General features: G+C 40.7%; 1 protein-coding gene across 1 annotated transcript in view; it reads left to right on the top strand.

The window, feature by feature from the left end:
* Rad54l (RAD54 like) overlaps window positions 1-12,404 on the top strand; it is a 33,864-nt gene that overhangs the window by 16,639 nt on the left and 4,821 nt on the right. The window contains 13 exon segments of the mRNA XM_053743354.1: window positions 552-609; window positions 612-638; window positions 641-664; window positions 667-699; window positions 5,176-5,199; window positions 5,202-5,301; window positions 6,278-6,352; window positions 6,691-6,821; window positions 7,380-7,490; window positions 7,756-7,770; window positions 7,773-7,878; window positions 8,229-8,307; window positions 8,903-9,082. Of these exon segments, the coding sequence (XP_053599329.1) occupies window positions 552-609; window positions 612-638; window positions 641-664; window positions 667-699; window positions 5,176-5,199; window positions 5,202-5,301; window positions 6,278-6,352; window positions 6,691-6,821; window positions 7,380-7,490; window positions 7,756-7,770; window positions 7,773-7,878; window positions 8,229-8,307; window positions 8,903-9,082 (963 nt within the window).

Raw genomic sequence — 12,404 nt, 5'->3', positions numbered from 1 at the left:
CTAAAAGAGAAATTAGGTGCATGTGTGGCTAGGGTACAGAGAGAATGAGAGCTGGGAAGAGATGTGAAGGGAGGCTCTTAGGTAGTCTCGCTCTGTGGATTCTGGTGGAAGGAGTCTAATCAAGTCCCTTTAGCCCTGATGGCCTAGTTGAAGCCTGGAGGCTAATAAAGAAGACATTTGGCTCAGAAGATTCTGGGTGTGTTGGACTGTTATGGAGGAGGAATCCCAGAAAGCAAGGATCTGTAACATGGCTACATGGTCAATAAAGTGGGTAGGTGAGCTGCCAAGACTGGAGATTGGGCAGGGAAAGGGTTGGGAGAGAACAGAGGGAATCCTTGTTTTATGGGTGTAGCACTGGTTTGGAAACTGAAGATCTATCTCTTCAGCTTAATATTTCTCCCCGAGCAAGTGATTGACCAACTCTTATGTTGTTCTCTGCCTAGTTCCCAAGGTTTCAGAACCTGTAATGTTTGTGACTCCTTTTGTTTACATAAGACTTTTCTACCATTTAGGCATGGTCCATCATACTCTGAGTGAAAATTCTCTTGCAGGGACACAGACTCAAGAACTCTGAAAATCAGACTACCAGGCCCCTGGACAGCTTGAACACCAGCGGCGGGTGCTCATCTCTGGGACCCCATCCAGAATGATCTGCTTGAATATTTCAGCTGGTACATTTTGTTAATTCAGGCATCCTGGGTAAGAATCCAGCCTTGCCCGTTATAATGGAAAAAGCTTTTTTGTTCTAGGAGTGTAATTCCAGCTAAGGAGAGAATGCTTGTTAGACAGACTAGGCAGTCTTTTAGGAAGGCTTCTCTTGTCAGAAAGTAGCAAAGCCATTAGGAGGCCTGGCCTCGCTAAACAACTCAGCAAGGCCCATTTTGGCCATTTCTTTCTCTGTAGAGGCAGCAGTAGGGCATTTTTGCTTCTCACATCCTCGCTGCCTTATAATTAGTTCTTCAGCAGACTGTCTTGGGCAGTTTCTTTTTTTAAAAACCATTTTAACATTTTTTAAATGTATAGTTCAATGGTATTAAGTAACTTTGTACAGTCATCACCACTATCCTTTAGAATTTGATCATTTCACAAAATTGACATTCTAGCCTTTAAATGATAACTCTTCAATCATCCCTTCTCTCAGCCTCTGGCCAATAGCATTTGGGTAATTCTTGCTTATAGATATTTATGAAAAGGTCAGTGCCTCTCCATCTTTCCAGTCCTCAGGAGAATCCCTTTATGTAAAGAAACTACTGAGTAGCAAGATTATCATAATGTGAACATATTGTGTAACTACCACCAGATCAGTTACTACCATACCAGCCCCATTGTTCTAATCATTCTCTTCTTTTACCCAGAAGTAAACACTTTTCTGACACTATTGATTAGATTTGCTGTTTGTTGGTTTTTTTTTTTTTTTTTTTTTTTTGGTACTGGGGATTGAACCCAGAGCACTTTACCACTAAGCTAAGTCCCCAGCCCTTTTATTTTTATTTAAGACAGGAATTTGCTAAGTTGCTTAGGACCTCACTGAGTTGCTGAAGCTGGCCTTGAAGTCGTGATCCTCTTGCCTTAGCCTTAAATTTGCCTATTTTTGACCTTTATGTGAATGAAGTCATATATATTTTGTATCTGGTTTCTTTCATTAATGTTGAAACATAAACATCCATATTGTATATAGTAGTTTGTTAATTTCCATTGCTGTATGATGTTCCACTTTATGAACATTCTAGAATTTATTTTCTTTTGTAGGTAGATAATTGAGTTTCTAGGATTTTTTTTTTTTTTTTTAAACAGGGGTACAGGGGCACTTGACCACTGAGCCACATCCCCAGCCCTATTTTTTTGTATTTTATTTAGACCCAGGGTCTCACGGAGTTGCTTAGTGCCTTACTTTTCTGAGACTGACTTTGAACTGGTGATCCTCCTGTCTCAGCCTCCCAAACTGCTGGGATTACAGTGTGTGCCACCGTGTCCAGCTGTTTCTGTTTTTATTCTTTCAAATAATGATATTGTGAACATTCTTAGTACATGTCTTTACTTGAGCCTGGTATGTATTTCTGTTGGGCAAGTATGCATTTCTTTGTCCCAAGAGTGGAATTACTAGGTCATATTTCTGCTTATGTATTTACTTCAGTTTTCCTGATTGTACTAGTTATATGTGAGAATTCCATTATGTCTACATCAGGGGTCAATAAACTTTTTCTTAAAGGGCTAGATAGTATTTTAGGCTATAAGTCATCTTTCTCTGTCATAGGTACTCAATTCTACTGTTGTATAGAAGTATCCATAAATAATATATAAATGAATTGTCATGATATGTTTAATGAAACTTTACTTATAGAAATAGATGGCTGATGGCTAGCTGTCATCATAGTTTGCCAATCTTTATATCACCAATATTTTTCTCTTTAAAATTTTAGTTACTCTGATGGGTACTAGCTCATTGCGTTTGTCTAATGAATATCAAGTCACATCTTTTAATATGTTCATTGGCCATTTGGAGATCATTCTGTATTTTATTTTGTTGTTTTTAAATGTTACTGAGGCTTGAACCTCAAGGGTACTCTACCACTGAGCTACAACTCTGCCTCTTTTTTTTTTTTTTTTTTTTTTTTTGGGTGCTGGGGATCGAACCCAGGGCCTTGTGCTTGCAAGGCAAACACTCTACCAACTGAGCTATCTCCCCAGCCCCTAACTCCGCCTCTTTTAAAAATTTTGTATTTTGAGACTGTGTCTCAAGTTACCAAGGCTAGCCTTGAACTTGGGATTCTCCTGCCTTAGCCTTCTTAGTCACTGGGTTATAGGCACGCATCACTGCACCTGAGATCATCCTGTTTTGTGAAGTACCTGACTTTTTTTTTTGTTTGTTTTGTTTTTGTTTTAGTTGTTGATGGACGTTTATTTTATTTCTTTCTTTATATGTAGTGCTGAGAATTGAACCAGCGCCTCAAACATGCTAGGCAAGTGCTTTACCACTAAACCACAACACTAGCTGGCACCTAACTTTTTTGCCCATTTTTAACATTTTGATTATCTGCTCATCAGTTGATGAACATTTGTGTTGTTTTTACCTTTCCACCTTTGGGCTCTTGTAAACAATGCTACTATAAACTGTCATTTATAAGATTATTTGGATATATGTTTTTCATTTCTTTAAGGGTATACCTAGGAGTGAAAGATGTCTGTTATTAGAGTGAGGAAGTTAACTTCTACTCCTAGTTGAATTTTTTTTTTTTTTATGAAAAGTGGTAGAAGAAGCTTTATTATTTTACCTCACATTAAAGTCTATAAATTATCTTAAATTAGTTTTTATATGTGAGGTATAATGTGAGGATCAAGATTCATCTTTTTCCATAAGGATATTTAGTTAGTCCAGCACCATTTATTGAAAAGATTGTCCTTGATGCATTTCATTGCAGTGCTGCCTCCTTCACAAATCAGATGTCTCATCTATGTGTTATTTGTGGACTTTATTCTGTTAAACTACTCTGTCCTTCTGTCAGTACTTTCCTGTTTGAATTACTATGGCTTAATATGTCTTGATTAATGTGAATTAATTAGATGTTAATGGATCTTTATTTTATTCATTTATTATATGTGGTGGTGAGAATCAAACCCAGTGCCTTACACATTCTAGGCAAGTGCTCTACCCACTGAGCCACAACTCCAACCCAACTAAAGTGAATTTTAATGTGCGTTTCCCAACTATACTAGGGATTGAACCCAGGGCCACTTTTACTTCTGACTATCTCCCCAGACCTTTTTGTGTTCAGTTTTGACAGAGTCTAAGTTGTCCAGGCTGACCCTGTGATCTTCCAGCCTCAGTCTCCCAAGTAGTTGGGATTATAGGTATGTGTCCCCACACCTGGCACAGCATTGTTTCTTTTGGATTTTTCCACATACAAAATCATGTTATGTGCAAAAAATAATTTGTCTTTTATCCTAATTCTTAGGCTTTTTTTTTTTTGTACGGTACTGGGGATTGAACTCAGGGCCTTGTGCTTGTGAGGCAAGCCACTCTATCGGCTGAGCTATCTCCCCAGCCCTATTCTTAGACTTTTCATTTCTGTTTTATGCATTAGTTAGAGCTTTTATTTTTATTTTTTCATGTTCTATGTACTTGTTTATTATTAGAGCTTTTTTACAGCGATGGATAGAAGTGGTGATAGAGGATCTCATTCCTGATCTCAGGGGAAAAGGAAAACCTGCCTGCCACCTGCTTTTCCTCCTTCCTTCCCTTCCTAGCTCCCTCCATCCCCTCCCTGCCTTCCTCGTGTCCTTCTGATTAAGGATTTTTTTTCCTATTATTAGTTTCCTAGGAGGTTGTTTGTTTTGTTTTGGTTTGGTTTGGTTTCTTAATCATGAATGGGTGTTGAATTCTATAAAACTTTTTGAGGAGAAATTCAAATAATAAAATTAGCCATTTTGAATTGTATAGTTCAGTTGCATTTAGTATATTCACATTATTGTGCCACCACCATCCTTATCTAGTTCCAAAACATTTTCACCACCCAAAAGGAAACTTAAAACCCATCAAGCAGTCAGTTCTTACTGCCCTTCCTCCAAACCTTGGCAACTACCAAACTGCTGCTTCTCTGAATTTGTCTCTCTGTGTGTTTCATATAAATGGATTCATATAATATGTGACCTTTTGCATTTGACTTATTTCTATTAGCATATTGTTTTCAAGTTTCCTCCATTTCGTAGCATATATTAGTACTTCACTGTACTTATATGCTACTTCATCTCTTACGAAGAACAGTTTTGCTTTTAAAGAAAATTTGGCCTAATAATCTTTTAATTGGACAGTTTAGTCTCTTTACACTTGCTTTAATTAATTATATATTTGGGCTTTACCATTTCACTCTTGGCCTTTGAAGTCTTTACTGCTTTGAGATCTCTGATTTATTAAACAGAAATTGCCCACATTTTGTTCCGCTTTATTGTTCTTAGTAGGAAGGTTGGTCTGTGATGAGGTGGTTTGCTGCTGTTGGCAGTGGGAAAATCATTTTTTTCACATGTACTTTATTTTTTTAGTGACAATGAACCTTTATTTGTATGTGGTGCTGAGAATTAAACCCAGCACCTTGTACGTGCTAGGCAAGCACTCTGCCACTGAGCCACAACCCCAGCCTCTCACATATACTTTAATTTTCTCTTTTCTCATGTGTTCAGGGACTGCCCATCAGTTCAAGAAACATTTGAAATGCCAATTTTGAAGAGTCGAGATGCAGATGCCAGTGAAGAAGACAAGCAGCTAGGCGAGGCACGACTGAGGGAACTTATCAGCATTGTGAATAGGTAACATCCCAATAATGTCATCTGAATTGCTTCTCATGCCATGTGAGACCAACCCTTTGGGGACTGGCTGAGTAGAGCCTTCAAAGGCTGTGATCTAGGGAAGGAGTGGGATCTGTGCCCTGATTATGGCCACTGAATAAATGATGGGGTCTTGCAATTCAAGTTCCTTCTTTCTTTCTAGCCCAGAATCTATAGTCTGATTTTGATCTGCTTACCAGCCCACTGATGAAACTCTTCTCTGATGTAGCTGGACTTCCTGAGCATAATATCCCCTGGTATATTATTAGTATGTCAGAATCTCAGACCTAAAGCACCAGGCTTCTCTTCTCTGGCCCCAATGTTGTTCTGTGACATTTAGGAGAGTTGTGAAGGATGGGTACAGCTCCCAAACTAAGAGGTCTTATTATACCATGTACCAAAATTATTCCAAGAGGGCAGCTGCATTCTGGCTCTCCTGTTGTAGGTATGCACAATTGATGGGGTTACATTGTAGTCTTTCTGCCTTTCCTAATGCTCTGGGTACATCTCCTTACCAATTTTAGATGATAGGGAGGAAAGTCAGTGTGTTCTTAGAAGCTGCTTCTTAAGTGCCTCCCTATCCTCCTTGGTCTACCCAGGAGCTATCATTAAGCTTGGGAGGCATGTAGGCAAATGTGAGCAGAAATTCCCCTAAAGACTTGGTTTGTAGCTTCCTTTCCCTGACAGAGCCCCAGGCTCACTGGGAGATCTCAGCCTTTTCTTGAGAGAAGCCATCCTGTTAATGGGAAGAGAAAGAGTTGTTACTCTAAGGTAGGCTGTTTGGAAGGCCTCTGTTCCCATAACTGAGACCCTAATATAGATATCTTTACTGTAGGGCCGATGGGTCTTTGACATTGTATACTACAAAATTTGAGTCAGTCTTCGTCGTCCTCTTATTCCAGCATAGTTGTTTTTTTTTTTAAACCAGCCTCTTGCCTTTTTATTCTGTTTTTCCTAGGTGCCTGATACGGAGGACCTCTGATATCCTTTCTAAATATCTGCCTGTAAAGATTGAGCAGGTGGTTTGTTGCAGGTACTGAAATCAACTGAAGGGTGTGTAGTGAGTGAAATAAAAGCTTAGACCCTGAAGCAGGGTTGGGTCTGAAGATAGCCTTAGAGGGCAGAGTGTGGGGATCAAACCCAGAAGCACTTTATCACTGACCTACATTCCCAGACCTTTTAAATTTTTATTTTAAAACAGAGTCTCATTAAGTTGCTTAGTGCCTTGTTAAGTTGCTGAGACTGGCCTTGAACTTGAGATCCTCCTGTCTCAGCCTCCCAAGCCTCTGGGATTATAGGAGTGTATCACTGTGCCTGGCTGGTCCAGTTTTTCCCTACTGACCCAGCAGCCTTTTTTTTTTTTTTTTTTAGGCTGACACCCCTTCAGATTGAGTTGTACAAGAGGTTTCTGAGACAGGCCAAACCAGCAGAAGAGTTGTGTGAGGGCAAGATGAGTGTGTCTTCCCTTTCTTCCATCACCTCGCTGAAGAAACTTTGTAATCGTGAGTTAAGCCCGTGCTCTGGTATTCTCTGTAGAGTGAGCAATGGAGAGTAGGCTCACGTAGGTGGTCCAGTAACCTTCCTGGAAACTTGTCTAGAGATCCTATAGCCTCCCCTTGTGATTTTAAACCTCCCCAAGGCATGAACCCTATGTTGTTGACGCTATAAGTTAGATCCAATTTAGAAAATTTAGCTTATTTCTGCCCAGCCAATGCTTAATGCTTGATGTACAAGACAGTATGTGTGAGTGCTTGCACACACACGTGTTGTTCATATAAAATGTTAGGTAGTAGGAAAAATGATAAAGGAAACTTGACTGTGGTATAAATTCCCTTCTTGTTGGGAGAACACAGTAGTGAGCAAGATTATCTGTCCATGGTCTCAGATGTTACTGGCTGTACCTTGTTGGAACTTGAAAGTTAGAGACCAAGTGAATGGTGCTGAGAAAGGCCTCTAGGCTGGGCGTCTAGAGGGCATTCTAGTGAGCTCTTAAGTAGAAATTTCAGAAAGCAAAGTAGCTGGCATTGTGGTATGGTTTTGTTTGTTTTTTGTTTTTTCAGATCCAGCTCTAATACATGACAAGTGTGTGGAAGGGGCAGATGGCTTTGAGGGTGCCTTGGACATCTTCCCTCCTGGTTATAGCTCTAAGGCTCTAGAGCCACAGCTGTCAGGTAAGCCTTTCCACCAGTATATGGGCTTTTTCAAGAAGAGCAGTGGAGGTAAGGTGGGAAATTATCTCTGCTAGAGCCGTCCTGTCTGAAGGCAGGATATCAAGAGACAGAATATGGGTTGGGATTGTAGCTCAGTGGTAGAGTGCTTGCCTAGCATGCACAAGTCCCTGAGTTTGATCCCTAGCACCAAAAAAAGAAGAAAAAAGCAAGAATCTTGGCCCATTGGGATAGCCAGTGGGGGACTAATGGTTGCTGTTCTTTTCAGGTAAGATGCTGGTCCTTGATATATTCTGGCAGTGACACGAAGCCGCAGCAGTGACAAAGTAGTGCTGGTATCCAATTATACCCAGACATTAGATCTCTTTGAGAAGCTCTGTCGGACCCGAAGGTAAGGAAGTCCTACATAGGCTGGCAAGAGATGTGCCTTCCTCACTGCCCCTAGAAAAATTAGATATTCTGATTGGTGGGCATAGTTCAAGATGTTGGTATATGAAGGACTTCCATGAATGGCTTTTTCCTTATTGATGCAGTGGCCCTGTCTAAGCAGAATGTCCCCTGGTCCTTCAGGGGACATAGGTCAGAGTCCTGACCCCTTAGCTCCCTGCCCTTCTCTTTGGGAATACCAAAAATCTATGCCCATGAGTAGCCTCAAGCACTGATTTGGTGGCCCCTTCAGGGACCATGGCTCTAAGGGGCCCTCCTTTCTTTTTGGGTCTTGACCTTTGGATGCCCTTTCAGGTACTTGTATGTCCGCCTGGATGGCACAATGTCCATTAAGAAGCGAGCCAAGGTCGTGGAGCGCTTCAACTGTCCATCGGTAAATGCATAGCCCTTGCCCCCACACCACCAATGCAGTAACATCAGAATTGACTGATAGAGAAGCTGTAAGTGGGTGCTACATCAGAGTTTTTTTTCTTTTTCTTTTTCTTTTCTTTTCTTTCTTTTTTTTTTTTTTTTTTTTTTTTTTTTTTTTTTTTTGGTACTGCGTATTGAACCCAGGATTGCTTAACTACACTGAGCCATACCCCAGCCCTTTTTTTTAGATTTTGAGACAGGGTCTGACTAAGTTGCTGAGACTGACTTTGAATTTGTGATCCTCCTGCTTCAGCCTCCTGAGTTGCTGGAATTATAGGTGTACACCCCCATGCCTGGCTATATCAAGTTTTTGATTTTTTTTTTTTTTTTTTTTTTTTTGGTGTGGTGATGTGGGGGTTAGGGTTAGGCTTGTCGGTAATGGCTGGGTTGGAAACTGATTTTGTAGATTGGGAAATTGGCTAGTTGGCAAGCAAACTAGGGGTTGTTACAATTGAGTGTGAGTAGAAGCAAGAGCTGGCTGGACTGAGGAAGAGATCCCATTTTAGTCTATAAGAGATTCTTTCTCCCCTGCTTTCTTTTTTTTTTTTTTTTTCCAGAGCCCTGATTTTGTCTTCATGCTGAGCAGCAAAGCTGGGGGCTGTGGCCTCAATCTCATTGGGGCTAACCGACTGATCATGTTTGACCCTGACTGGAACCCGGCCAATGACGAACAAGCCATGGCCCGGGTTTGGCGTGATGGTCAAAAGAAGACCTGCTATATCTATCGCCTGCTGTCTGTAAGAATGGTGACGGTGGCCAATGTAGGGGTGGATCATGGAACAAGACCTTCACAAACCATCTTAAATTGTTTTCTCAGTGTGTCTCTTTGAAAGAGACACTTCTATCAGTGGCCACTCTGTGGGCCTAACCTTGAGTCCTGTATTCCTGTTCTCCCTTCCCTTCTCTCTACCCAATTCCTCCCAGTGAGTCTTGTTTTTTGTTTTTTTGTTTTTTTTTTTTTTTTCTTTTGGTGTTAGGGATTGAACCCAGGAGTGCTTTACCACTGAGCTACATCCCCAACCCTTTTAAGCCTTTTTATTTTGAGACAGAGTCTAAGTTGCTGAGATTGTCTTTGAACTTGTGATTGTTCTGCCTCAACCTCCTGAGTCTTGGGAATTACAGATGTTTGCCACCATGCCTGGCTTCCAGTGGTTCTTATTGTGCTGTTTGGATGCTTGTTTAGTACATCCTTTTTGCAGGATACCTACTTTTATTCTGTAACCAATTTCAGTTGTGTCCTTTGCCTTATAAATCTTCTCATTCCCCCATGTGTCCCTGGGGTTAAGAAGCTGTTATGGCAATTTCATTTACCACCTTCAGTTTGTCCATCCATAGTTCCTCTTTTGTAGCTCATGTTGTCTGATTGACAACATGACAAAGGGAAGTCACCTTTTCTTCTTTGCTACAGTCATTTAACCCTTGCTACATTCCTAATTTAGCAATGACTTTGAACATAGCTGTCTTTGTTGCTTTCTCAAATCCAGCAATCATCCTGGCTGACTCTGAGGACTATGCAGTGTTCCAGCATTCTCACATTCATGTTTCTTTGACTTCATCTCTAATGACCTCAACTCCCTCTCATCTAATTCCCTCATCTAATTTCTCCTAAGGCTACAATATATGTAAATTGTTAGTATCCAAAACTTTAATTACTCTAATCCTGCTCTCACATCCTATCCTTCCAGCTTCTCCCTTCCCACTGTGTCTACTATAATAGATATAGTATGAGAACCTCTCATGCCCACTCCCCATCAGTCTGGCTTGGCTTGGTTTTTTTTTTCAGCTTGATCCTGTGTGACCCTTTAGCCACTCATCCCAATATTCATTTCACTTGGATCATTTCAGCTGTTCTCAGCTTCTACATCAATACATTTTGCATTTATAGGTTGGTACTATGATAAATTCATGTTATCCTTTTTGGCTGGGCCATCTTATTTCTTTTCAGTGACCATTTCAAGCCCTTACTACTTCCTTCAAGTTTCCTACCTACCCTGTCTCATTCTTTCTGCAGAGACTCTTATCTTTACAGAGAGAATATAAACTACCAGGCATGAATTCTTTCACCTCTCTTCCTCTTTTCTGTAAATCTCTACACCTATTCCCTTCCTATCTCAGAGGAAGATTCCCTTCCTCTTTGAGATTCATCCTTATAGCTCTGCAGTAAACCCCTCTTCGTATCCTTTCCTTCTTTTTTAATTTTTAAAAAAATATTTTCTAATTAGTTATACATGACTGTGGAATGCATTTAGACATGTCGTACACATATGGAGCACTACCTCTCCTTCCTCTGGCTGAACATGGTACAGAGTCACATGGGTAGTGTAATCATACATGTATGTAGGGTAATAATGTCCATCTCATTCCACTGTTCTTCCTATCCCCACAACCCATTCCCTCCCCTCAATCCCCTCTGCAGAATCCAAAATCCCTTCATTCCTCCCATGATAAGCATGTGCTTATCAGAGAAAAGCACATGATAAGCATGTGCTTATCAGAGAAAACATTCAGCCTTTGGTTTTTTGTTTGGCTTATTTCAGTTAGCATGTTATTCTCCAGCATAATCCACTTATCTGCAAAGGCCATAATTTCATTCTTCAAGGCTGAGTAATATCCCATTGTGTATATGTACCGCATTTCTTTATCCATTCATCTGTTGAAGGCATCTAGCTTGGTTCCATAGTTTAGCTATTGTGAATTGAGCTACTATGAACATTGATGTGACTTCTTCACTGTTTTTTTCGCCAGATAACTGGGTCAAATGGTGGCTCCGTTCCAAAAATACAAGCAACAATAAGTTTTGGCAAGGATGTGGGGGAAAAGGTACACTCATACATTGCTGCAAATTGGTGCAACCACTATGGAAAGAAAGCAGTTTGAAGGTTCCTCAGAAAACTTGGAATGGAACCACCATTTGACCCAGTTATCCCACTCCTTGTTTGTTTGTTTGTTTGGTTTTTGGTGGTGGTGTTGGGGATTGAACCCAGGAGTGCTCCACTCTTCTACTCTTTTTATTATTATTATTTTTTTTATTTTGAAACAAGTTCTTACTAAGTTACCCAGGCTGACCTCTAATTTGGAATCATCCTGAATAGCTGGGATTATAGGCATGTGCCATCGTGCCCAGCCCTTTCTTAGTTGATCAGTTTCTCATTTATTCTCCCTAAGTCTGTAAATGTGCTCAAGTAGCTCTGACTTTTTTTTTTTTCCTGGTTCTGGGAACTGAACCCCCAGGGGTGCTTTACCACTGAGCTACACCCCATCCTTCTTTATTTTTGATACAGGATTTCGCTAAGCTGCTTAGGGCCTTGTTAAGTTGCTGGGACTGACCTTGCTAGACAAGTGCTCTACTGAGCCACAACCCCAGTTCCCACCTGTTTTAAAAACAAATTTTCAACCCTCTGTTTTTTGTTTTTTTGTATTGGTAATTTAACACAGGGACGTATAACCACTGAGTCATAGCCCCAGCCCTTTTTTTACTTTGAGACAGGGTCTTGCTAAGTTGCTTAGGGCCTCACTAAGTTGCTGAGGCTGGCCTTAAACTTGTGATCCTCCTGACTTAGTGTCCCAAGCCATTGGGGTTATAGGCATGTGTACACCACCGTGCCTGGCTCCCTCTGTCTTATTTTAATCACTACTCCAGAGTGCTTTCCATTTGTTTACTTCAAAAATTCCCAAAACTTTAGATGAACTTCTTCACCTCTCATCATCTTGGTCATCAGACCCCTTATACCTACTTTCAAATGTACCACTATCTTTCCAATTGCCAAAATAGGGAACTCTTACTTTTTTTTCCCCCCTCTTGGTGGTACTAGAGATTGGACCCAGATCTTGCACGTGCTAGGCAAGCACTCTACCACTAAACTACAACCCCAGCCACAATACAGGCTTGATTTTTTTTTCTTTTGACACTAAGCCTTTCTAAAATTCTCTTAGGGGGTTGGTAGTGATGTAGGTTAGTTGAAGATCACTTGCCTAGCACATGGAATGCCCTGGGTTCTACCCCACCCTATTCTCTTTTCTTGTCTGGGAAACTCCACTTTGATTCTCCTACCTCTTCAA

This window comes from Sciurus carolinensis, chromosome 1 (assembly GCF_902686445.1).
Source record: "Sciurus carolinensis chromosome 1, mSciCar1.2, whole genome shotgun sequence".
NCBI classification, from domain to species: domain Eukaryota; kingdom Metazoa; phylum Chordata; class Mammalia; order Rodentia; family Sciuridae; genus Sciurus; species Sciurus carolinensis.
The sequence above is the reverse complement of the archived record's forward strand: the minus strand, read 5'-3'. Positions and strand labels throughout refer to the sequence as shown.